This window comes from Micromys minutus (genome assembly GCF_963924665.1).
Source record: "Micromys minutus genome assembly, chromosome: 1".
Classification (NCBI taxonomy): Eukaryota; Metazoa; Chordata; class Mammalia; order Rodentia; family Muridae; genus Micromys; species Micromys minutus.
The window spans coordinates 112,360,515-112,387,396 of record NC_137969.1 but is presented as its reverse complement, the minus strand read 5'-3'; the positions used below and the strand labels follow the sequence as shown (position 1 = coordinate 112,387,396).

General features: G+C 43.8%; 2 protein-coding genes across 4 annotated transcripts in view; both read left to right on the top strand.

Annotated features, from left to right (window-relative positions):
* Positions 1 to 7,861, top strand: part of GCNT2 (glucosaminyl (N-acetyl) transferase 2 (I blood group)) — a gene marked incomplete at its 5' end in the record, with an annotated part of 98,244 nt that extends 90,383 nt beyond the window's left edge. For all 3 annotated transcript variants that reach the window (XM_080917035.1, XM_080917034.1, XM_080917033.1), the window contains 2 exons: positions 2,019 to 2,111; positions 5,908 to 7,861. In XM_080917035.1, coding sequence (XP_080773161.1) covers positions 2,019 to 2,111; positions 5,908 to 6,098 — 284 coding nt within the window. In that variant the 3' untranslated portion in view covers positions 6,099 to 7,861. The remainder of the gene's footprint in view (positions 1 to 2,018; positions 2,112 to 5,907) is intronic.
* Positions 7,862 to 11,093: 3,232 nt separating this feature from the next.
* LOC308422195 (large ribosomal subunit protein eL39) lies at positions 11,094 to 11,404 on the top strand. Its single transcript, XM_080918689.1, has one exon. The coding sequence runs from the start codon at positions 11,127 to 11,129 to the stop codon at positions 11,280 to 11,282; it is 156 nt and encodes a 51-aa protein (XP_080774815.1). The 5' UTR covers positions 11,094 to 11,126; the 3' UTR covers positions 11,283 to 11,404.
* The last annotated feature ends 15,478 nt before the right edge of the window (positions 11,405 to 26,882 follow it).

Genomic DNA, 26,882 nt, shown 5'->3' with positions numbered 1-26,882 from the left:
CCTGGCAGCGGGGAAAAATAACCTTAAGATACACAAGCCCCTCCCCTCAGCCAGCTGACTGTAGAGGAGCGAAGTCTAGAGAGTTAAAATTCCCCAGGGCATCCTTGAGAGAAGGGAAAAGCCAAGGACCCTGCTCAGTGCAGGAGGAGCTTACCTCAGAGGAAGGGATTTTCCACAGGTCTGACCACCTCTCAGGACAGGGAGAACTGTTGTGTGGGAGGGAGCACACCAGGGCCAAGGCTGTTGGGTTATGCATATCTCTTGTAACCCTAAACCTCACGGAGGCCCCTGAAGACAGGCTTGGGGGTTACTTCCTCCCAGTGTGGCCACACTGCATGAGTCTTCTCTCTGCTTTTTACTGTTGCCTTTGTCCAGTCATGGGTTTCCATATTGGGCACAGGTAGACAGGCCCAGCTTGTTGGGGCTTCTGAATTCCACGCCTTTTCCCTTAAACAGCCAGTTAGATTACCACAGAATCAACAGAAATTGTCTTGCTGCTCTGAGCAGGGAAGTAATGCATTCCTCAGGGAGGGTCCCTCCTCTACTGCAGACTACTGTGGATGACCAACTCGTCTGCCCCGCCCCTTCCACCGGTGCTGTGAACTGAAGCCCTAGAAGCCCCAACCCTCCTCAGAGCGGTTGAAAGGCTGGCTTCTTTGTCTTCATTTTGTATCAGCCTCGTCAACTCTTTACTTCTCCACTTAACGAGTGTCTAAAATCTGAGGATACTAAAACAATCTCAGCTCATCTAGACGGAGGTTAGAAGGGAAAAAAAAAGTAACAGGCACCAGACTTTTAAAGCATCCTGCACCAGAGCCGTACCCCCCACGCCCTACCCAAAGTGGATGGACGTCTCTAGTGACTGTCCTGAACCTGCACTTGTTCCAGAACAGCCCAGATCTGTTCGTTCCATGACTGAAATTATGCTCAAGGACTAGTAATCATTTCTTGGAAACGGGCTTGGCCCAACAAGCAACTGGAACTTCTTACACCTTGCTCAAGAGGAAGGGAGGAAATGATCAACCAGAGCAGGCTTTGGCAAAAGCTAGCCAATCTGCCTGACTCTTGCCTGCACCCCACCCTGGCTCTCCCTCGGTTGAAATTTAAAGATCACAAAGTATGAAGAAGCTGGACATGGGGTTGTTGACCCCATTTCTCTGTGCTTCTCCATATACATGAACTCTGTTTTCTGCCTTTGACTGCTTGCCTTTAATTGGCATACGGGAGTAAAAAGGCTCAAGTCCAGCTTCTCCGGACTCGCACCGCTTGGGTCTTTATAGCCATCCAAATAATCCAGGATAGCCCATTTGAAGGCCAGCATCAGAGCAACTACAGTTCTTTGCAATGTGATATAGCATGCCCACAGTGTTCATGTGTGTGTGTGTATGTGTGTGTGTGTGTGTGTGTGTGTAAAAGGAACATTATCCTTCCTACCAAAGTATGTTTTATTATCTTTGAATCTCCTAAGAGAGGACTGTTGTATTTTGAGTGCAGATATTTGCAAGGTGTCATTACCTCTAAACGATATTCTGTATACATGAAATTATAAATTGTGTTCGTCATGGCAAAAAGTGCTACAGTTCTCACAGAGCTGAATATGCCTCTTTAATATTTGTATTGATTCCTATATACACACTCAGATGCCTTAGAGGTAGGGATTCTAAAACCCACCGCCATTTCCAGTCCCGAGTTTTGTATTATTTGAGGGCACGGCTACCCTGTATGGTTACGTGGACCCTTTCACCTTCATGGCTTATCCTGAGTTTGTTCGAGTTGAGTGGAAGCTTCTGGAATGGCTTGCCACTGTGTTGCCCAAGTGGGACAGTGTAGCTTCCCCAGAGGACATGAGGCAACGTCTGCAGACAGTTTTTCTGGTTGTCACACTGAGACGAAATTGCTATTGTTGTCCGGGGAGATGATCGTTGTACAGAAACACAGCCTGGAGAAGAATGAAGCGGTGTGGAAACCGAGTTAGGCCTGAGCTTGTGGTTCTTAGCGCAGTGTTATCATCGTTGCAGGAGTCCCTGGCGCCATGCCCAATGCATCCTGGACGGGGAACCTCAGAGCTGTGAAGTGGAAGGACATGGAACCAAAGCATGGAGGGTGCCATGGTAAGCGCTCGCTCTGGGCCACAGCTTCCTGTGGCTGTTGACCAGAGGACAGGAGGAAGCTCAGTAGACAAGGCTCTTGCGGAGAGACAGACTGGAGTACACAGCCTGTTGATTGTTAGAGGAGCCTGAAGCTACATCCCCTGAAGATGAGTTTCACTATCTCAGACATTTTCAGTCTTATACCTACCAAAAGGGGGGGGAGGAATGGAGGGAGGAGGTGGGGGACAGAGGGAGGGAGAGAAGAGAACAGAGAGAGGAACGAAGGGAAGGGGAGGGAGGGAGGGAGAGAGGGAGGAGTACTTTCAAGTTAAAATGAACTTTGTTCTTGCTCATTTCTGCTCTCTGTGCCCCTTCCTCACCTTTCTTTCTGGGAGTACAGGTGCTGGGACAGGTGATGTCACATTCTTGTGACAAAGCATGCTCACCTCCAGCTCCTGCAGTATTCTCTTCCCTCCACACACAGGCCAGGAGTGAGTTGGAGAGATGCAGGGGTTTGTGACCACCACTCTGGCACAAAGGGGTGACATCAAGAAGGGATTTCTCCCTAAATAGGCCAGAACTAGAAACCCCAAGTCACTGATTGCAGTAAGAGTTAGGCAGTCATGGCACACACCTTTCATACCAGTGCTTTCTGGGCAAAGGCAGGTCGATCTCTGTGAGTTCAAGGGCTGCTTGGTCTACATAGTAAGTTCCAGGACAGCCAGAGACACATATGAGACATTGTCAAAGCAAAGCAAACCCCCAAACCCAGCCAGGTTCCCAGTGTCTGTATACATCACCTTAACAGCATCCTCAGGCATAGTCTGCCTCCCCAGCATCCACACATCCCCTCTAACCTGCCTCATCCACATCCGTTACCCAGGTGACATCAGTACCTTGAGCTGCTCCCTTCCCCCGTCAAAGTAGCTACTGTCTCACCAGTAGAGACTTACCTGCAGCCTCTTCCCTCTGCCTTTCCCTGAGCCCATGCTCTCCTCAGTTGAGAAGGTGCAAACTGGTCAGTCTTGCATTTCTGTAGGAACCTTTATTGATCACAGGAGAGGAACCAAGAGAAACCAAAATAACCAAAATACCTGCTCTGCCAGTGAACACCTGAAAGCGTCACACAGTTAAGGGCATAAAATGACCCGCCAAACAAGTCTTCAGAGAGAAGACAGGCAGAGTCCAGAGGGGTGGCCTGTTGCATGTCATCATGGCCGTGACTCAATCGGTACCACAACATAGAAGAGGTTCTGGAAGGACACCTATATACTCACCCTCTCTTCCACTCTCACACTCCTAAAATGGAGCACCACAGGAAACTGGGATTTCCCCAGGAATCTCATGCTGACAGGGAAAAGGCTGAAGCTGGTACCAGCCAGTGGGAGAACTTGCCTCCCTACTGGAGGCTTCACACAGTCCTGACAGCTTGCTTAATCGCCCACCCACCTTGCTGGAGAGACTGGAGCCCTGGCAAAGATGAGTCGGTCCAGGGTGGGACCATACCTTGACTGGGACTGTCTCATACCTCTGTTTTGTCACCTCCTTGGTCTTGGGTTGAATCACTAGATCTGTTTGACCCTGTTCTCAAGTGTGGCCACATTTAATAGATTTTCTGCTTCTCCTCTTTGTGTGTTTGGTTTACTAAAGATGGGTTGTTGAACCTTCTTGGGGTAGGGCCTTGGCTCTGACCTTTAATGACCCTTAATAACACTGCCACAGAGCTCTGGGGACCATTCCAACTTTCCACCATTGATGTGTCAACTCATCCCCTGCAGAATCCCTTCTATGGTGTTTCCAGAGACACTACCTACAGTTTTTCCACTACCCAAAGCTCCCAGATGAACCTATCCCTCGCCTCCTCGCCACCTTCTCCACCCCTTCACTGAGCGGTACTAATACAACACTGGGATACTTAGCAGCCGTTGTTCCAGAGGCAGAGGGTGCAGAGCGGCAAAATGGTCTAAAAATTCCTGCTTTTCTGGAGCATGTCCTTCAGCCAAAGAACAGCAAGGCATTGCTAGAAAGAGGAACAAGAAATGTTATCTCCTTCCCTTTCATACATCTACAAAACACTATAAGCAGATAAATGTCACATATGTCATAAAATATTTGTGTCATTTATTGTCTTATAAATTTTAATATATATTTACGAAACAAAAATGAGTGCATAAATGAAATTATAGCCTTGTAAACTTTATCTGTAATTATATTGTGTAATATTTATATGTCTGCTATTGATATAATATACACATCTATGCATGTGTTTCTGTGTGTTTACACATGTGCATGTACACATATACACAGTCATTAATTGGTAATAAATACCAAAACCCAAATGAGTGAGAGAAAGGCGGTTGGGTAGGCTGTATTAGTCGGGGTTCTCTAGAGCCACAGAACTTACAGAATGTCTCTCTACATTGAGGGAATTTATTGTGATGACTTACAGTCTGTAGTCCAACTAACTCAACAATGGGCAACTATGGAGAAAGTCCAAGAATCTAGTAGTTGCCCAGTCCCACGAGGCTGGTTGTTTCAGCTGGTCTTCAGTAGAAGTAGGTTCCAACAGATGTGCTGGCAAGTGACTGAAAACAGGTGAAGAAGAGCGAATCTTCCTTCTTCCAATGTCCTTATGTAGGCCTCCTGCAGAAGGTGTGGCCCAGATTAAAAGTATGTACCATGCTCCTGGATCTCAGACTTGTTTTATCCCAGGCTGACCTTGAACTCAGAGATCTCCTTGCCTCAGTCTCCTGGGATTAAAGGCATGTACTACCTTTCGTAGGCCTAAACTTTTCATGGCCACTATGCCTCAAGATCTCTATGCCAAGATCTGGATCATAGGTGAGCCCTCCAATTCTGGATTGTAGTTCATTCCAGATATAGTCAAACTGACAACCAGAAATAGCCATTACATAGGCCTTTCTGAGAACATGACTTCAAGGTGGTGACCGAGGCTGGGCTGTGTGTTTCTGGAGAGAACAGAGTTATGGGAGAGTGGGAACCTCAGGGGACTATCAGGGAGAGCCAGACCACCGTGCTTGGGACTGGCAGGGAAGGCAGTGTGTCTGATATACTTGATCCAGGTTAAAGAGTCCAGAAGAGCAGAGTAGCCAGGGTGGGGAATTGTAAAAGTCAATGGTAGTGTTCTGAGCAGAGTAGACCCTCTCCTTCCGTGTATTAACAGAATCTCCCTGGCTCCCACATCACAAGAGGAGCCTCCCTTGAGAGCTGTCCAGACAGTAAGATAGAAGCAACGTGGGCCAAGACGGTGGCTGCAGAGTCGGGATGGAAATGGTTTGGAGAGGGACAGTTGTGCAGGAATGAGATTAAGGCCTTCTGTGCTCTCCTGACACAGCAGTGGACACGTTATCCCAGTCCTCAGGAGACTGACGCAATAGGACGGCTGATTGAAGACCAGCCTGAGCTACATGCAGAAGCTCTGTCTCAGAGCCCAGTGCTGGTGTGCGTCCTTAGTGAGGCTTCAGGCCAAAGATGAAGGTGAAACACAGACTCCCTTAGAGCTCGGAGAAGAGACAACACAACCCAGAATCCCTGCTCTTCTAGAACTTACCTTGAACTCACGCTTGCACATGCGTAAACTTCTTTGGGTCACTGTTTTCTTCTGCTCTGACTGGCTCATCTTACTCAAGTCATTTGTCCTATAAACAGTTTAAGCTCCTGGTGGACTAGGGCAGCCCAGCCGTGTTTCGCTGGTATCTTGTCACACCTGAGTAGCTTTCTGCTGTCTCTAGTCCACCACCTCGTGACTTCTAAAGACAGGTATGTTCTAACTGTGTCTCTGCTCCTTCCCCCACAGGTCACTACGTACATGACATCTGCATCTATGGAAACGGAGACTTGCCATGGCTAATTAATTCGCAAAGCCTGTTTGCTAACAAATTTGAAGTCAACACATACCCTCTTACTGTGGAGTGCTTGGAACTGAGGCTTCGAGAAAGAACGCTCAATCAGAGCGAAGTGGCCATTCAGCCCAGCTGGTATTTCTGAACCGCAGCAGCTCTGGCCTGAACGGAAATTGAAGATGGAGAGAAGAGCCTTCTTTTCCAGGAGACTCCCGTCTTGGCTGTGCTGAAGGCTTCTTTAAAAGAATGGTTTCAGGAAACCGTCAGGACCTGGCAGCACAGTTCAGCTTAAAATACCCGCCAGGCCCTGTGATGCGTTTGACAGGTTGGCTGCATGAAGCAGCCTTGACATGTTAGCCAGTCTGGCCATTTCTTTGGAATGTCTTTTCTCCTCTGCCTCCTTCTCGTCCTCTTTTTCCTATAAAGATAGGTAGGGCCCTGCTATGTCTCTGGCAAGCCTGGTTCTCTTCAGGTAGCCCAGGATAACCTTGACCTCTAATCCTCCCACCTTGACCCCTGAAGGGCTGCTGTTTCAAGTGTGTACAGCCACACCTGGCTCTGGCGTCTGGCAGTCACGTGATGCTCATCTGCATCTCTTGGCTACTTGATGGTCGGTGATAAATTCAAATGCACTAGAGATCCGTGCCAGACACACATATCACTTTATCTTGTTAGAGAGGAGAATGGTGGATGATACTGTAAGAAAATCAAAACTTATTTGAAAAGGAAGCTCTTTTCCATATTCCTAGCAACTATATTCTCAGGCACACATAGACACAGAGACAGCATTCTAATAACTCACCAGTTTCTCTTCATTCAAACTGATCCTGAAGAACTGAGGGACTATATGTGTCTAAGCATTTGACTGACTTCAGTGTCTAAGCATTTGACTGACATCTCTTGTGAACATGGACGTTTTCAGTTTTCTCATATCTGAAGTTCTGCGTATAGTACAACGCCATTAACAGGCGCCCTGCAGCGTGTGCCATAGGACGAGACGTGGCTGCAGGAAGAGGACCTCAGGGACGCCGGACATTTCCGTGTTCTATTCCAGAACACTCTCTTTTCCCAGAGAACACTGGAATGTCCTCACAGGAATGAAGGAATTCTTTCTTTCCCACGGGAAAGGTGCTACTGTGTGAGTCTGGAACCTGTGACTGACTCGCTTCTGGGGGTTTTCATTTCTCTACGAGGGATGGGGACTCGGTTCTCTTGTGCACAGCTCCAACCATATCAGGACAGCCTCCAGCTTGCAGTGATTTGTGGTGCTGACAGGAGCAACTGGATCTCTAAGAGCTCTTTATGACAGGTGGACATCTGTGTCACTGTTCCTTGTTCATCCATCCATCCATCCATCCATTCATTCATTCATTCATTTATTCATTCATCCCTTTGTCAGCCTGCATTCAGCAAATGCCTCTTGAATATCTGGGATCCTCCAGATACATACTGACAGACAAGAGGGAAGCAAAACAGTTACTTCTCCGCTGTAAGATTCTGGGAGCAGCAGCTTTTGAAACCCTGCTTTAGAGCCTTACAAAATGGCTGCGCTTCACACATCCTCTGGCCTGGCTATAACATCAGGCCATAGAGAGCAGCAATTTATTAATGAATAGATTAATCCAGAGACAAGGAGGAAACAAAAGCTAAAGCCTCTTGTGCCTCCTACACTCCTTCTTGTCTCGCTTTATTCAAAAGTCACGTACACATGACCGCCCCACTCGTGAGTTACGTGAGTACCTGCATCTTGGAGATGATGTGACAAGCCTTAGGATGGTTCGTGATCATTAGGAAGCAAATTCTAAGAATTCAGGTTGTCTTTCTGGCTCTCTCATTTCTGTAGGGATGTGGAGAGAAGATAAAGCCGTGGTGCTTAGTATCTCCAGAGAGTGAACGCTTTCCATTTTGTTAGTGAGAAAAAGTTCTGTCATTCAGAAAAATGTAAGGTCAGGACTCAGAAGGTCGGGGGTGGGGGGGGGGGCGCTTCCCGCCAAGCCGGATGACCTGAGTTCAGTTCCTGGGTTCCATGTGACGAAGGGAGAGAGTCCACTGCCCAGAAGAACTTCCCAGTCTCCACACACGTCCTTGCACCTGGGCACTGTCCCCTCTTACACACATGCAAACGAATAACTGTAATTTTCAAAATGTGATTTTCTTTACTAGCCCTTCTGCATTTAGAATTATTTATTTACTCTACCTTGCTTTAAATGACGCCACCGACCACTTCCCACAATTCCATTCTTGTGCTGTAATTGTACCTGCTGAATGCTACTCATCTTTAAAGGGAATCACTTGATGTAAAACAGTCTTGTTTCTTCTACTGAAAAGTAAAATGGGGTTGTATCGGGGAATAAAGGGTCGAGATGCGAGATGTAAGAAGTACTTAGTCAAGGTCTAAAACCGGTCTCTTTTTTATCTGTTATTTGGACGAGAGCACCTGAAGACCAACGTTTTACACGGGATCGCTCCTTGAAACTAAGGCAATTTTTTTGGGAGAAGTTTACATGCCCACTGTTGGTCACTCTTTACTGTAAATGCTATTCGAAAGGGAGCAGCGTTTGAGCTGATGAGCTAGCAGTGAGGGAACCCGTATCTACTGTGTCCATTTTGGTTTTGCAGATGTTTTCTGTTTTTGTTTCCTTGGAAATAAATTAATATATTGTTTTCCACCTTCAGGAATAGTGTCTGTTTATTTGATACTTGGTTAATATGCTCTGGTTCCCCCAGCTCTTAAAAAGGACAAAAGAAACACATTTATACACATGTAGCTGTCTAAAATCATCTCTCCACTAAAAAAAAAAAAAAGTAATTGACCTCCTTCTCGGTTGTGGGTTAAGGAGAAAAGTGGTAATTGGTTTTATTTATACATTTGTGTATGTGTGTGTATAAGTGTGCGTATATGCATGCATGTGTGTTGCATGTATGGATGGATACTGCCTTTCATGGAGCTTTGACCTTGCCATTTGGTTGGACTGGCTGATGAGCTCCCAGGAGCCACCGGTCTCTACTTCCTCTTAGCATTGGGGTTACAGGCATATGCCCCTCCCTTCTCCAGCTTTTATATGGATGCTGGGGACCCAAACTCGGGGACTCATGTTTGCAGAACAAGTATTTTACCAGGCATAAGTGATCTTAGAATTTCCTACTGTGTTAGTTTGGTTCTCAGTCAGTCACTAAGCTCAAAGGCTCAGGGGAGGCAGCTGAATGGCAGAGGGTTTGTTTAGGGTCACAGTATTTGGAGGTGATGGTCTAGCATGGTGGGAAAAGCATGGCAGAGCATGTGGGAGACCAACAAGGGTTTCATGAGGAAACCGGAGCAAGACATAGATCCTAATAACACAGGCATAGCAATCTACCTCCTCCAAGGAGTCCCCCTTCCTATGCATAAAGCTGTGCATCTCTTCTGGCTACATACAAAGACAGGTGCTGAGCTGATTGTTGGAGACAAACAGACAAAATCCTGCTTCATGGATACTATCACCAGTAAGTTAGCAATTTTTCAGGAGCAGTTTGTATTGGGTTACCTAGCAACAGGATGTGAATGATACCTTTGATATTTGTCACATGTTAAATGTGGTATTTAATCTTAGATACCATTAAAATTTTCAAGATGGCAGGTCCTTTCTACTCTAGATGGAGAGAGAAAAAAACTGAAATATGCCAGTGAAGAAGTTTTAATAGTGCTACAAAGCCACAAGAACAGTGGCCTGAGAGTCACAGTTATGGGTCGAGGGGGGCGAGGGCTGCATTGGATGATGCTGTGGGTGGATGATACTGTGGGTGGATGATGCTGTGGGTGGATGATGCTGTGGGTGGATGATGCTGTGGGTGGATGATGCTGTCAGTGAATGATGCTGTCGGGTGGGCGTGCCTGATGAGAAACTCCGCACGCACCTTTGCTATCTTCAGATGAACACAAAGTCTAGCTGGACACTGGATTTGCTTTCATTCTTTAATTTCTAGTCTTGGTAAAATCCCAGTCAACCACAGACTTCTTGGCACATGGAGAGAGAGGGGGGAAGAAAAGGGGAAGAGGAGGAGGAGTAGGGGTGGGAGAGCAAGAGTGCAAGAGCAAGAGAACAAGAGAGAGAGGAGGGGGCCAGCAGCCCCTTTTATAGTGTCAGGTCACTGGGGAGGAGCATACCTGGCTATTGCCAGGTAACTGATGGGTGGGGTTTACAGAATCCCAACACTGAGGAGATTAAAGTGCTTGCTATTCAAGGGGCTGGGGCTGGGATAAAATTTGCAACAGATGAGAAGGATAAATAGAGTAAGCCAGGGAGCCAAATATCTGAGAGCTTATCACTAAATTAACATTCCTTTTGCACACCAGGAAGCATCTAGAGCTGCTTGTTCTCAGGACAGCTTGTTAAAGGCCTTAGGAAAGACTTAGGAAAGCTACTTACAAAGGGGAGTTGGTCCCTGCAGATGTGCATTCCAAACGTCCAGAGGTTCTTAATATGTATGAGAACCCATCATGATAGTCCTTCATAATCTACACAAAGAATGTGAAGGGTCCATCCTCTAATTGTACAGCTGGTGACGGGGAAATCTATGTCATCCAAGGCACCAGGGGCCATTGAGAACTACATGACTGTCGGGAATGAGTAATGACATTCATGTATTCATTACAAGAACATGCTAAGCATCTAAGATGCCAGAGACGACAACTCAGTGGGTTTTTATTCTCTCTTTCTGCCTCTACATTGGTCCACGGGTAGATGTCCAGGCTTGCATGGTAAATGCCTTTATCCACTGAGCCATCTGACCTGGCCTAAGAATTTTAACTCTTAAAGCATCCCCGCCCCCATCCCACTTCACATGTCTTATTTTAGTTGCTGCTTGGGTATTGTGTTTTGAATATGCTTGGAAGTGGTACTATTAGGAGATATGGCCTTATTGGAGGAAGTGTGTCACTATGGAGATGAGACTTTGAGGCCCTATGCTCAAGCTCTGCCCAGTATGGAAGAGCCCCTCCTCCTGGTTGCCTTCAGATCAAGAACTCCTTCTCCAGCACTGTTTTTTCCTACACAATGCCCTGCTTCCAGTCATGATAATGGACTGAAGCTCAAGACCTGGAAGCCAGCCCCAATTAAATGTTTTCCTTTTTAAGAGTTGTCTTGGGCTCTTTCCTCTGCGATCATGTGTGCTACACCTGACACAACCTCTCGCCATGTCGTCCCACAAGACTTTCAGAATCAAGCGATTCCTGGCCAAGAAACAAAAGCAAAATCGTCCTATTCCTCAATGGATTCGGATGAAAACTGGTAACAAAATCAGGTACAACTCTAAGAGAAGACACTGGAGGAGAACGAAGCTGGGCCTGTGAGGAGTCACACATGGCAAGACTGAGAGCTTATGCTGAACTGTGGTCATCGATCAGTCCTACCAGATGGATTTTAACCTGAAGAATTATTCGTGTCTAAATTGGGATGTTTGTCCAGTAATAAAATTATGATGAACCTTCCAAAAAAAAAAAAAAAAAAGGGTTGTCTTGGTCATGGTGTCTCTTCACAGCAATGGAAACCCTAAGACAGGCATTATAATCCTTTTTTCTTGCTTTGCTCTGCCTGCCACATGACCTCCTTCAATTTTCTTTCTCCCTTTGTTTTGTTGTTTTTTAAGATTTATTTATTTATTTATTTATTTATTTATTTATTTATTTATTTATTTTATGTATGTGGGTACACTGTCACTGTCTTCAGACACACCAGAAGAGAGCATCGATGCACATTACAGTTGTGAGCCACCATGTGGTTTCTGGGAATTGAACTCAGGACCTCTGGAAGAGCAGTCAGTGCTCTTAACCACTGAGCCACCTCTCCAGTCCTCCCTTTCAGTTTTGACCTCCTGAGGATTGATACTGCTGTGGGTGCAGAGACATAAGTAGCTTCCCATCCTCCCTAACCTATGTTCTATAGACTGCTTGTCTTCTGCCCCAGATTGGACATTATTTGGCACTGATGTCATTTGACATTCATTTGACTTTGTTTGGTAAGGTACCTTTCAGTCATTTGCAAACAAATTAAGGCATGGCAAAATAACCGAAACCCATCTATAGTGTGAACAGGGAGATTGTAATGATGTGTTTTGTTTTGGTTTGGTTTGGTTTTGTTTCTGTTCTTGGCCTTGAACTCATAGAGATCTACCTACTTCTGTCTCATTTGAGGCAGGATCTCACTGTGTTACCCTGGCTGGTCTTGAACTCACAGAGATGCATCTACTGCCTTCTCCCAAATGCTGGAGTTAAAAGTAAGCACCACTATGCCCAGTTAATAAATTATTACTACTGGGAAAATGACTAACTGTATTAGTAGCAGACACGGGGAGCGCCTGTCATCTCTAAGGCCCATGAAAGAGGTTCTAAGGTTATAGAAGAACAAGCTTGAAAAGAGCTCTGAGGTAGCCATTGGCCCCACAGATGGTTAAGAATCGTGCTAAGCTGCCACATGATGAGGCTACAAATGTGAATCCACCCAAATGTGAATCTGAGACACCTGTAAAGTTTGCTGAAAAAGCATCTTCGAGGCTCCCTAATGTAAAATCATGAGAAGCCCTTCAGCAGGGTACCATGAACCCCCCTGAGACGATAACAATTAATGTACAGCCAACATTCTCTTTGAAACTACTCTGTGGGATGGCCACACAACTGGCCAAAGGTAAACAGTACCCCTTCAGCCTCACTTGGGTGCCCAGTGATACTAGAAGTCAGGGCATTACTGAAACTCACTGGAAACCCACCTTCCCACCTCCCATAGAGTTTAGCTGACAAGATGGTCAGCTCTAAGCTACCAGACTCATAAAGCCAATGCCTACAATGACCAAGGAGGCCACTTCCTCTTACAGGAACACTTTTCTGCCTTTGCTGATGAAATACCGTGTGTGCTGGTAAAGAAGAAGTGTTTCAAGGGCCCAGTTTCATATTTACATTATAACTGAAAGGGAAGAAACTGCCCAGCACTGGCCTACCCCTCCTCACCCCTCTCCTCCCCTCCCAACCTCCGTGTTCATGTGTTTCCATTTCTGTCTGTACATTCACGTCAGCTTCCACAGAACACCACAGTGCCATCTCCACCCACCGTGGCCTCCTACATGTCCCCCAAACTGGTAGATGGGTTGCCCTACAGTCAGCAGATGACTCCTTATTGGGTCACAATACCCTCCATGCTGAGCAACATCCTCAGAGTGGGGAGAGATGCTCCCAGGATTCCCAAGGCTATACAGAATTTGCATGCTCTGGTGTAGTAAGTTACAAGACTCCGGTCCCTCTCCATGTTCATATGGGCAGCAAGCAATTGCTGAGGGGAAAGACACTCTCAGTGAAACGGCCTGCAAGGAAAGCAGGAAATTCCAGGGCTGCAGCCCTTTTGAAACTTCACAGTTCTTACTGTTGTGACTGCCTTTGGGTGCCAACCTGACATGCTCCTGTAAGTAACCTGAATACACTCATTGGCTCACCAGGCTAGAAACGTGGTATTGTTTCTTTTCTGTGTCGTCAATACCCCATTTAGGGTAAATACATGTTAGTTCATGTCTCACCCGGACTCATGCAATAGTCCTACCACACAACCACAATTCAATGGATCGTTCTGTTAACTTGCAGAACAAATATAAGATTAATCTTCTATAACTAATATAGAAAGTAACCATGAGGAGAAAGGAGACTAGACGTGGTTGGTTACCATGTGCACAGAAATACACACAATCAAACAGCATACAAAGCCACTAAATTTTCACTTTTATAATCCGTCAGAAAGCTGTAGGCTGTGTCTGTGAAGGTTTTCTTCCACAAACCATTCATGTGTCCCATGCCTTCAGGTGGCCTCAGCCAGCTACGATTCTTTCCCTGGTGGAGTGACTAAAATCTTTTCTGAGGTGTATGGCTCTCTATAGTTTTGTCTCCTTTGGGCTACTGTAGTTTTCAGTAACCTTTGTGATCAGGCCTGGAAGTCCTAAGAGAAATCCTACCATAGTTCTGATGTTTATTTTTCTCGTCTCTCTTGTTGGGTGTGAAATTTTCTTCTTGAAGAATTGGATAAATCACTTTCACCAGCAATTTTTGGCTAAGTGGCACTAGCAATTCAGAATAACCAAGCAGTGACCTTGTTTTTGGAAGCTAGGGAATCAATCGTTGTGTGTCTAATGACCACACTGAAGAACCAGCCTGCCTCCATCTTGGGCTTGAAAGCAATCTTATAGTAAAGACAAACTGTTTATGATTAAATCTCTGTTCCTAAAGGATTGGTCTATATTACCTGTAATCTTAACTACAAATGGTTCTGTCCTGCGTGTTCCAGGAATGACAATCATGTCTTTGTTCCAAACAGTTTATAACTGCCTTGTATTTCTACCTTTCTTTCAAAAGGTTATGGGACCAACCACTTATTGGTTATTGAACACATATGATGACTTCCTTATTATGACTATGACTATCTTGTTATGTTTACCCTCTAACCCTGTCTTTAAGAGGTCATTAGGACTAACTTGTTTGACCTGCTCCTGTAACCCACCCATTCTGCGCACCAAATTCCCCATTAGGAAAGTTCCTAGCTCTGAGCCTTGTCTTCCTCACATCCAAAGCTGATCTCTTAAACCCCAGCTTAAGAGGAGGCTACCCATGTACACACACAAAAAAAAAATAAAATAAAATAAAATCTTGCTTTAATTAATCACTTGCTTTAATTAATTTGATCGTGGTGATTAAGGTCAATCTTTTTTCTTCTATCTCCATGAATAACACATACCTTCCCTGCTGAAGTCCAAGGTCTACTAATCAGCTAAATACCAGGGTGAAAGTCTGGGAGTGTTATTAAATATGATGATGAAGCCATCCCATTTTTGATTCCCTGATCCATGAGTATGGCTTCAGAGAACACAGTAGACAGCGAGTCTTCCACATCCCAGAAGATCAGTGAAGAGAACTCCTCCAACAATCAATACTTTAGGCAATATGTTGAGTAGCTGTGATGGTTGATCTCAGTTGTCAACTTGATAAGATTTACCATTACTGGGGAGATGGGCCTCTGGACATTGTCCTTTGGGATTATCTTGATTAAACTAAGTTAGAAAGACCTCCAACACCACTGTGTGTAGTATCCTGGGCTGTACAAAAAAGGGAAACTGAGCCAGGCATATGCACTCTTTGGTCTCTTCTCTCTTGCTGCAGATGCAGTGTGACCATCCACCTCAGCTGCTGCTACACCTTTCCTGTCATGGTTGACTTACATTTTCTATCATGGTTAACTATATCCTTGCTGCATGACACTATTCCTGGGGAGACAAGAAGACACAACTACAGATTCCAGATAGGGAACTTACCATGGGCCAAAATCATAACACCACCAAAGTTCAACGTGGTCAACCAATGAGTTTATTGGGGGTAGTGTATGTGACAAGTTACTTATCAGGGCAGGAATACATGACTTACAGCAGCACTAGAAACAGCTGCATTGCTGAAAGCCCACCCAAGGGTGGGTGACAACTCACAAAAGCCGGACTTCTAGAGAGTTCTCTGCATCTTACAGATAGTTTGACAAGTGACAAAGTCTTGTCAGTTGTCTTCACATGTGATCATCATGGGGAGAGAGGGGCCTTGAAAACTTGCTTACAAAGACTTCCTGAGACTTGTGAGCTGTTTCCTTCCCAAGTCTTAATGTGCTTTCCTCAGGGATGAGAAACACTACCTTGGAGGAAATTGCTATGTAAGGACCCTTAGACAGTGCACCATATTAAACACTTTCCTAAGCCCCTCTCATCAGAAGACCTTATTACAGCTATGGAAAAAGATCCTGAGACAGCATTGTGCTTTGGGGAATTCACTGGGGCGTCGGGATAGGTTCATTTGGTAGTTACCCTAGAAGATGGGTATCGACAGGTTCTTGTTACCTGGTAGGCCCTAGACAGCTCCAGTACACACTAGCAATGCCAGCATAGAAGATACACCAAGGAACTGAATGCTGGTACAGCTTCTCCATCTGCATTGTTGCCATCATTGGCCATGCCTTCTCTCCTCTGGTCCACATTATGTGTTTGTTCTGATGTAGCCTACTCTAACGTAGAATACGGTGGACTCTATAATCCTGTATCAGTCAACCTCACCTCATTCCCTTTCACCTGAAAATGAAGATGAAATAATTCAAAGCATCTATGGGAGGTTATGTAATTTTACTCCCAAAATACATCATTGTGCATTTTACAGGAAGAAAAACTAAGACGTTTTTCATCTAACATAATGTTGTCGTCACTTGGATAAGATTAATTCCTTTAATTAGTTAAATTCCCACTCCAAAGTTCTCTAACTATTAAAAGTACATGGAGTTGGGACTGGAGAGATGGCTCATCAATTCAGAAAGACCTTTGGCCATTCTTCCAGAGGACCTGGGTTCAATTTCCAGCAGCTCACAACTGTCTATAACTCCAGGATCTGCTACTCTCACAGAGACATGCATGCAGGCAAAACCATCAATCAATTCTTCATCAATACACATTTAAAATTTGTTTAAAAATGCATAGAGTTGACTCAAGGAAATAAGGATCTTCAGGAACAAGTTTCCTTTGAATTTGTTCATAATCTCATTGAAATTTATTTTCTTTGGCTTACATTATAGACTCTTCTGCATTCAAGTACTGACTACTGCATTCTTATTTTATGTTTTAACTTGCTACTCTGTCATTTCCTGCAGACCAAGAACTGGGTGGAAAATCATGGTTGTGTTAAAGTTCAATTGGCAGGCAGGACAATGGACTCCTGGAGTCCCTCCACACATGCTAATCCCATGTGTGTAGTGGCTAGCTGTCCCATTTTAGTGGATGCTACCATTACTAAGTGATTTCACACATCTGCTTCTTGCAAATATGCCCACTCCCTCCCTCCCACACTGTTCTTTCTGCATCCCCCTATCTTCTTTCCAGCAGAGTCTTCTAAGACAGCCTTCATATTTCTTCTGGGTTGGCTCCCATATCCCAGAATCCTCTTTTGTCTTAGCTCTTTCTCCATTCACACAGAAGCAGAGCAGACTCTCCAGGGAAGGCATTTAAATAAGCTAAAAATAGACAGGACTGTTAGGAGACTTTAAAAAAAAATTTTCCCAGGCAGAATAACCACCCCTTTCTCTCCCTTTGCATCTACTTTGGTTATTTCTCTAAAACTGGATTTATCTCATTATGGTTAGTGTGTATTTCTCTTCATATCCAGATTAAAAACCTTCTAGAAGACAGGAAGTCTTATTCAGTTCCTTAATTTCCCAACACAAACCTTTAATCTCAGTACTAGGGAGGCAGAGGCAGGTGGATCTTTGTGAGTTCAAGGCCCAGGACAGCCAGACCTACACTGAAAAATTCTGTCCTGATAAAGAAGAAGAAAAAAAATTTTTTCTAACACATACACTAAATGAAGTGTTTACTAGTATCAGGCATAGTGGTTCATGCCTTTAATTCCAGTGCTCAGGAAAAAGATGCAGGTAGATCTCTTGGGTTTAAGGCCAGCATGGTTTACAATGTGAGGACAATCAGAGCTGTTACATATAGAAACTCTATTTAAAACAAAAAAAGATTTCAATGCATACTATCAAACCTTAACAAAATTCAAGTACTGACAAAAATATGTTCATATGCTTTTAAAAATCTGTGCATGTATCTCTCTTTTTAAAATAAAGTTGTAAGAAAAAAAAAAAAAAAGAAAGAAAAAGTGGAGGAAGTCACCAGCAGGGAAAAAGCCTGAATAGGTATAGAAGAAAAAAAAACCAAATGAATGAAAAAGGAAATAGAGATCCTATTCCTATTATTGAATAAAGATAACTCTTCATAGGTAATAATATATATTTGAATAATGCTAACAAAAGGTATCATCTTTTTTATCATGTCTTTATTATATTTAAGGTATGCCTAAATGTTTAAGACATACCTTATATTTGTTTTATATTGGTAATTTTATATAGTTATAAGATACATTTAGAGGAGCCATTTACAAAGGACCTGGGTTCAATTTGCAACACCAACATGGCAGCTCACAACCATCTACAACTCAAGTTCCGAGAGACCTGATGGCTTCTTCTGGCCTTTTTGGACATGAAGCATGAACATGGTTGCACATACGTACATTGGCACTCATGGGTCTTTGGAGGAGGGGAAATGTTTATAGTAGCCATTAACAACAATGTCCAGATGACCGACATAGAATTTGCATTGATGTCTGAAGAGAAATTAGGGATCCTGGGGATGTGTGTGTGTGTGTGTGTGTGTGTGTGTGTGTGTGTATGTGTGTATATATATGTCTATGTACAAAGGAGTAGTTATTTGTGATAACCTAAATCACTGTACATTAGTGTGGGTTCTCTAGAGGAACAGAACTAATAGAACACACATGATTTAGTGGCATGGCTTAAAGACTATGGTCCAGCTAGTCCAACAATGGCTATCTCCTGACAAGAAAGGCCAATAGTAGTCATAGAAAAGCCAATCCAGTACTTGTTCAGTCCAAGAAGTTGAATGTCTCAGGTTGTCTTCAGGGTATGTTAGAACCCAAAGCAGGTCCTAATACCAGCAAAGGAATGTCCCAGCAGCAGGATAGATGAAATTACCTGCAACAATGAGAACAAGCCGGCATGAAGCGAAAGCTTCCTTTTCCATCCTTTCATGTGGGCTGTCACCAGAATGTAAGGCAAGATTCAGTATAAATTGTCTCACCTCAAATGAGCCAATCAGGGATGTCCTTTCCAGGTATACCCACTGCTTGGATTTTAGTTGGTTCCTAGGATAGTCAAATTGACAACCAAGATTAGCCATCACTCACAGTTAAATTAAAGGGACCTGTTTGGACCTATAAGACAACAGTTACTACTACCTTACCATTTGTGTGGGGGTCAGAACAATGGTTCTCAACCCCTTTGAGGAGGTCAAGCAGTCCTGAGAACCACTGCACAAGAGCTTTTGGTGGATTGCCTCAGTTTATCACAAGTCCCACAAAAGGAGCCATCGTAAGACTTTTCCTTTGCAGGGACAGATGTCACACAGCTAGTACGTTACAAACAGAGCACTCAAACCAGACCATTTGAAATGTAGCCTTTTTTTTTTTTTTTTTTTTTTTTTTTTTTCTGGTCCCATTCCATGAACCCATAATAAAATCCTTTATATGTAATAGAAATGTAACGATACAGGAAGTATTCCTAACCACATCCTCCTCCAATCTACTCATTGCCCCCAAGAAATCATGTCCAATCCAGCTGTTTCTTTATCCCCTGCAGCTTGCCTAACTGTATCCAGTGCCGCAACTTACACATCTTTACCCCTTATTTTCTTTTTTCCCCATCTCTTCCTGGTTTCATTTTCCTCACAATGTAAAAAGGAGAAATACATTTCTGGTTTTCAACCCGTGAGAGCTTACAGTAGGTAGAGGTTCCTGTTAATAAAAAGACAGATTAGCCAAGAGGGAAAAAGACATCAATTGCATCATTACATGGTGTCCACCCTATGTGAAATAGTATTTGACCACGGATCAGTAATCTTAGCATGGTGACAAGGCACAGGAGCCAGCAGCTTCAGATCCCCACACAGGAGAATGCTGGGAAGGCAGCTGTTTCCAGAGATTCCTGTTGGCACCATTTCCAAGCCTCTAATGGCCCAGTCCTGCAGCCAACAAAGACAGAACCTGTATCTTATCTGAGGCAAGAATTGAAGAGGGAAGAGGAGGATCCCTGGGCTTTTGTGTTTGGCCATCATGCAGTGGGCAAAGCCAACATCCTTTTCTTAAACTGCCTCCCACTCCATGATGCTCAGTAACTTCCAGAAAATAGTTCCATTCCCTTTAGATGCTCTCACACAAACCTCTCTTACGTTCTCAGATTTTCTCTCCTTCGCCTACTGGCTACCCAGACATAAGAAGTCTCAGGATGGAGTCAGGTACCCAGCAGCTCCATTCCTGCGCTGAGTGTTGCTTTAGCAGACTGGGCACAATCACTGCCTGCTGAGTCACTTGGCCTCAATACCACTCAGGCTCTAACAAGGATGCTTCGTTGTCTGAACACCTCCTACCGCCTGTGATGACCACTTCAGATTTTCTCCCCTCCCGTCAGCCTCCTTTAGCAACTTCTCTGAAGACAATCTTCCTTCCCAAATTAGAAGGACAAAAGCAAAACAGATGGTAGTCTCTTTACTTTCTTGCTTTCAATTGTATGTATATTTTGTCCCGTAAGCTTCCTCGTTAAAAACCTGAACCATAGGTCACAGCCATTCTTGCTATCTCACTACGCAAAGCACTTGATATCCTATCACAGAGATAACTTCCCATTCTAGGTTGAGACGCAGCTGCATCTGGTGCAATGGTGCTATTACTAACAAGGGAATGCACATGTGTGCACAGCAGCTCACATCACAATCCCAGCAGTCAAGTGACTGCGGTAAGCAGGGTGGTGATGGCACATGCCCCTAGTCCCAGCACTTGTGGGGCAGAGGCAGGTGGATCTCTGTGAGTTCCAGGCCACCCTGGGCTACAGAGCTAGTTCTAGGATGGTCAAGGTTACACAAAGAAACCCCTTCTCAAAAACCACTCCCACCACTACCATTAACAAAATGAGGCTGAGGTAAGAGGATTGATTGCTAAAGGCTCAAGGCCAGCCTGGGCTACAGACTGGGAATTTTTTTTAACTCTTGAAACAGTGAGCCAAACACAGTGACTCTAGAAGGTTATAACGAAGTTAAAAGGTCCTTAGTGCTCAATGACATCAAAAGCCATCCTAGCATCTCAGATTTGGGCATTGAAACCTGTCCCCTGACAAAGTTCAGCCACCCATCCTTAAAAAGCCAATTTTAAAAGTCCAATTAATAGTGGAAAACAGCCAAAGAAGAGCTACTCAGTTTAACCAAACTGACAAGGACGGTGAGCCAGTGAATCTCCCCAAGTCCATCTTTGGAGTCTTGAAGAGAGATTTGAAGAGTCAAACAGAGGACTTTGGATAACCATAACTAAGTAGACTCCACCAAGCTGTGGCCCTTCACTGCCTGGGGTTTTCCTCTTACTCTGTAAGACTGACAAGCTGTAAAAACTCTGTGAAGTCTCACTCTGGGAGACAAGTTTCTGGCTGGCTGGCATCTTCTCTTTTCCCCAGAGGGAGAATCTGATGGAGGGAATTTCTCATTGCTCTCCTGTTTCAGTATCTGAGAGACAGAGTGTCTCTTTAGAATAGCTCTGTTTTTGCCAGCTCTGTTACATCAGCCCAAAGCGTTTCTCTCGTGTTGTGGCAATGAGATACAAATGCACCTCGTACCTTGTAGACAACAACAGCAATACAAAGATGGACATACACAACAATCTACTTGTTTGCACACTTACTATGACCTCTTCGTGTTGTTACTTTAAAGCATAAATCCTCTAGCCTATGGGGTGGGGGTGGGCTGCTATAACAGGTCACAGGAATATCTTCTGTTTGCCACATCTTGATGGTGTCAAGAGACCAGAGATAGTGATTGACCTAACTGGGTTACATAAGTCCCTCTGTGGTGTTTGCACAAAAATGAAACTCCTTGGTGACACATTTCTTACAACACATCCCTGGATGGTAAATGGCACATAGCTGTACTTCTCTCTGTGTTCTATGGCAAACAGGAGCTGGGCCAGATAAAGCAAAATGTGGGGGTTCTCTAAAACACATTTAAAACAGATATGTAAAGGGTTCTATGTCCAACCCCGTACCATGTTTACTTTTATCTCATATTCACAATAGCAAAGAATGTGGACCAGACTAGATGTTCATCAACAGATGAATGGCTAATGAAAATGCTGTATAACTACAAAATGGAAATTATTTCATCATAAAGAAAATGCTTGCAGAAAGATGAATGGTTCTGGATACTCTTTCATGAAGTGCTAAGAAAGATAAATACCATATGATATCTCTTCTATGTGGATCCTAGCTTCTAATTTATGTATATAAATATATACGTGAGCATGTAAGTCTAGACAGATGGACTATAAGTAGAAAGGGGACCAGGAAGAGGAAGTGCAGGGTGTGAGTCAGGGGATGGCGTGTAATAGAACACTGTAACTGCAATGTTGAAAGGGGCTGGCTAGTGTGAAAGGGCACAAGGCAGGGAGATGGGTGTGATCAAGAAGACCTTTGTCCTAGTTTGTTTTCTGTTGCTGCCATAAACACCATGGCCCAACCAACTTTAGGGGAGGAAAGGGTTTCTTTCAGCCTACAGGTTGCATAGAGGATGTGTTTTGTATGTCAGGGCAGGAGGTTGTATACAGCCTGTCATGTATACCAAGACAGGAGCTGAGGCAGGAACCTCGAGGGCAGTAGTAAAGCAAATACCACAGAGAACCACAGATTACTGGCTTCTTTTTATGACTTGCCCATCTTCCTTTCTTATCCAGTCCAGAATTCCTTGACTAGGGGCAGTACCGCCCACAGTGAGCCAAGCCTTCCCATACTAATCATCAACCAAGAGAATACTCTGCCATCGCCACCACCACCCCTCCCCCTCCCCCCACTACAAACATGTCCACAGCCCAATTTGATGAAGACAGTCCCTCAACTGAGATTCCTGCTTCTCAGGTGGCTCTAGTTTATGCCAAGCTGACAAAAACTGACCATCGTAAGGGGAAAATCAAAGTACAAAACTACACTATGGCATGTACCTTTTAAATTAAAAATGCCACAATGAAACTTATTACTTTGTGTGCTGATTAAAAAAAAAAAAAAAAAGCAACCTGTAGTCTAGATCTAGTGACCTCCTCACAGCTGCAACCCACGCACAGAAATTCCCTCCATTTTAAATGAGAGTTTAAAGTTACTTACAGTGCATGTATGGGCACATGCATGTCATGGTATGAAGGTCAAAGGACAGTTATGAGAGTTGGTTCTCTTCTCCCAACATATAGGTTGTGGGGATCAAACTCAGGTTGTCATGTAGGCTCCAGGAATGGAACCCAGATGGTCAGTCTTGACAGCAAGAACTGTTACCCACTGAGCCATCTCCTCAAAACAGCAATCCCCTTATTTAAATCTGCCGACATTTACTTTCCCTTCCCACATGTGTGTCTAACTTACTCAGCATCTCCTCAGAAGAACTGGACATGGTAAACATGCCAGCAAAGGCAGGTGGATCTTTGTGAGTTCAAGGCCAGCTGGCCTATAGGGCTACACAGTGAGACTTTCTCTCAACAAACAAACAAACAAACAGACACCATTTCCTCTTAGATGGCTCATTGGGACCTTAAAGTCAACACATTTCAAGATAAATCAAGACTCCTCCCTCACCCCCAAGCCAGCTCAAGTACCAGGTCCTGCAGAATCTTCATCTGAGAGAGAACCTTCACTTGGAACTTCCCACTAGGTCTTAGAGAAGGTCCCTGAGTCCCCCTCCCTGCCCAGACAATCAATATAAATGTCATCAGGACCACCAATCATTACATGTCTAGTTGCTGTAGCTATAATCTGCCCTCAAAAATTATATAAAAAGCTTATGAAAGAAAGACAAGGGGTCGCCTCTCCTCTGGGTGCAGGATGACCCCAGCACATTGGAACAATAAACTTCTTGCTTTGCAATGAACTCTATTCTCTAGTCTCATTTGGGGGTCTCCTAGTAGCTAAGGTTCACTTTCAGTCTTACATATCTAGCTTCTTTCTGGTAGCACTCTCTTCCCACTACTTTGCAATTAGCATTTGGCCTCTGCAAAACATTTTCTAAATGGGCTCCTACAATCTCCTTTGTCCCCAGCTATCCATTTTGCAAGCTGTGGGATACTGAAAATCTACAAATCGATAAGATGTTTTCCAATCTTAAGAACCTTTGTCTTTTTCCTAAAAGTCATGAACTTGGATTAAAGCCTATAGCTTAGACAGTCCTCTTCACCTTTGTCAATGACTTCCTCTTTTCTCTTTCTCCAGCAGTATTGGTGCCATATAGGTCTGTATGTATTTTTTTAATGAAAAAATATGGAAATGTATTCATTAGACAGTATGTGATCATCCTGTTCCATATAGAAATGGACAGGTATTAAAGGTTCTCTAAGGTCTGAAAGAAGAAGAAGAAGAAGAAGAAGAAGAAGAAGAAGAAGAAGAAGAAGAAGAAGAAGAAGAAGAAGAAGAAGAAGAAGAAGAAGAAGAAGAAAGAAGAAGAAGAAGAAGAAGAAGAAGAAGAAGAAGAAGAAGAAGAAGAAGAAGAAGAAGAAGAAGAAGAAGAAGAAGAAGCAGAAGAAGAGTAATACTGTTTCTACACACTTCAGATATCTCTAAGGTGAAAGAACACCCCAGATGTACCAGAATCCACACCCCTCATTTATGACATCAGCAAATCAGCCTGTCTAAAATGCCAAATAGAATGTCCAGGAACTTGTTTTGTTCCAAACAAGCAAAGGAAGAAGACTATTCATGAGACATTTTACACAAAATTCAGTTATAACCACTCACCAAAACCCTACCAAGAACATGCTATTCTTAAAAGTGAAATTCAAGAAAGTGACAATAAGTTTATCTATTATCAGACTTAGCATAAAAATGATATTGTAGCTGAATTAATAGACAGAAAATGTTGAAGGAATTAGAAGAGGGGTTGGAGAGATGGTGGAGTGTTTGCTCTGCCATCCTGAGGACAGACGCTCAGATCACCAGTGCACATACAACCTAATGGGCACCCTGTGCACCAATGGAACCCAGCTCTCAGGTGGGTAAAGGGAGGAGAATTTCTGGGTTAATTGCTTTCTAGCCTGGCTGATCCCCAAGTTCAGGGAGAGATTCTACATCCAAAGAACAAGTAGAAAGTGATAGAGAAGCCCCCTGGTGCTTTCTTCTAGACTTTGTGCATAGGCTCAGGTGGCTGTGTGTGTGCTCACATGAGTACACACCCAAAGATGTATACATGTACATGATAAAAAACACATCTTTAAAGGAATTAGAAAAAAAGAAATCTTGTATCTTGTGTATTTTTTAAATTATTCTTTTTAATTTTATGCTTATGGGTGTTTTACTTGAATGTAATGTCTATGCACCTGGCATGCATGCCTGATGCCCACAGAGGCCTACAAGAGATGTTGAATCCCCTGAAATTGAAGTTACAGGGAATAAGTCACTATGTGGATACTGGGAACAAAGCTAAGAACTCTGAAGTAGCAGCCAGTGCTCTTAATGAATGAGCCATCTCTCCAGCTCCTCATATGTAGAATTTAAAGCAAGAAGGTAAGCTTTTCCATATTTACCCAGTCTGTGCCTGGACTTTTAGGGACCCTTTTTCTCTTATTACCAGAAGTATCAAAGTAAGACTATTAGTACTACTTAGGCTTATTGATGTGTTTACATTATTTATTTGATATAATTTTGGTTATATTTCATTTATCTTTTCATTAGATTAATATTTTATATGGCTGGAGTACATCTTTGAGTAATCACTTAATAAATGTTCTAGAAATGGGACTGACTGCTCATGATTCTTCATTTTCCTTCTTGAATTATAAATATGAAGTTAAAGTAATTTCCATTGCAACTTTGCTTTGGTTAGTATCACATCCCTAATGAGGAATTTGGCAGCAATAAGGTTTTGCTCTTTCTGAATAATACAATCTGTTCTCTCTGTGGGGTCCTTTGCAGTTTTCTTATTGTCTTCGAAAACATAGAATTTCTTTAGGAAATATATAATGTATGAATTTTTAAAGAATTGATATTCCTGACAAGCAAGGTGCACTTCCAATGAGAAGATTCAAATTGTTCTCAGTTCTTGAAATTGACTTTCTAAGTTCCTTTGAAAGTTTTTAATCATTCACATTGACCTCTGGCTCTTTCTGGGAAAGGAAATCCACAAGTCCTGGTGGCAGGGACCAGAGCTCAGTTGCTATAAGTCTGTGTCTGTTCTTAGTTTTCATGGCTTTCTTCAAGCTTCTTAGCCCAAATATAGTTTGCCCTCAACTGGGTCTCAGAAAGTGACAACATTAAATTCTGGCTCCCAGCCGGTGAACCTCTCTCTGTATGTGGCCTTGAACAACCAGATGTAGCTTTCTTGGCAACATCTATCATATTACACCTGACATCATAGGTTCTAAGGTTCTAGCACTGGAAATCAGCATGTCTTGCTCATCAGAATGCAAGGGGTCAGCAGTGGTTATCTGTACCTTCTGGCTATAATGCCAGATCCCCCAGCTCAGGCCCCAAAGCTAAAATACTTTGAGAAAAACAGACTGAAAAAAAAAATGTTCTTTTATGTCGGGGGTCTGTATTTGCTTCTTGTCTTATAGTTTCTTGTTGTTTTTGTTTGTTTAACACACTACCCAAAACACAAATGCAACATCTCACAGTTCAACTGCCCAGCATCAGGCCCAGCTGGTCTCAAAGAGCCACACTTATGCTGGCTTGGCTACATCCCTAACTGGAGGGTCTCTGCTCACTTGTAATGCAGCCTGAATAACTTCACCCCGAAAACTTAAATGGGGCGTCAATGGAACAAATGAAAACAAACAGAAAACCAGACACACAGTACAGTAGAGCTGGGATTGGGTGGGCTATGTTTGCTCAGATGGAGTGCGTCTCTGTGTGGCCTTTGAAAGCAGAAGATTGGGGGGGGGGGTACAACAGCAGGTAGCACCCTCTAGTGTTGCAGTTCTCACACAGGCCACAGGTAAGAAGACTCTGCATTAGAAGGTGCCTCAACACTTGTGTGTGAAGTTGTGATTGCTCAACCCTTGACAATCAGGCCAGAAGTGGCCAAGACCATAGACCTTGAAGGCTTCACAGCTCTCCAGAATTCTTTGAGTGACCAGGGTCTGCAGTGTCTCTTCTCCAGCTGTGTTTGTTTAAGACAGGGTCTGTCTATGCAGCCTTGGCTGTCCTCTGTCTGCATCTGCAATGCTCCCTCGGCCTGGGATTAAAGGCATACACCACCACATCTGGCTTTCGTACCTCTTTCCAGTGGTCTGTGCTTTTTTTGTCCTCTCTACTTCCACTGT

What these genes read in the sequence shown, in the direction of transcription:
- LOC308422195 (XM_080918689.1), top strand. Translation starts at nt 11,127, where the DNA reads ATGTCGTCCCACAAGACTTTCAGAATCAAGCGATTCCTGGCCAAGAAA.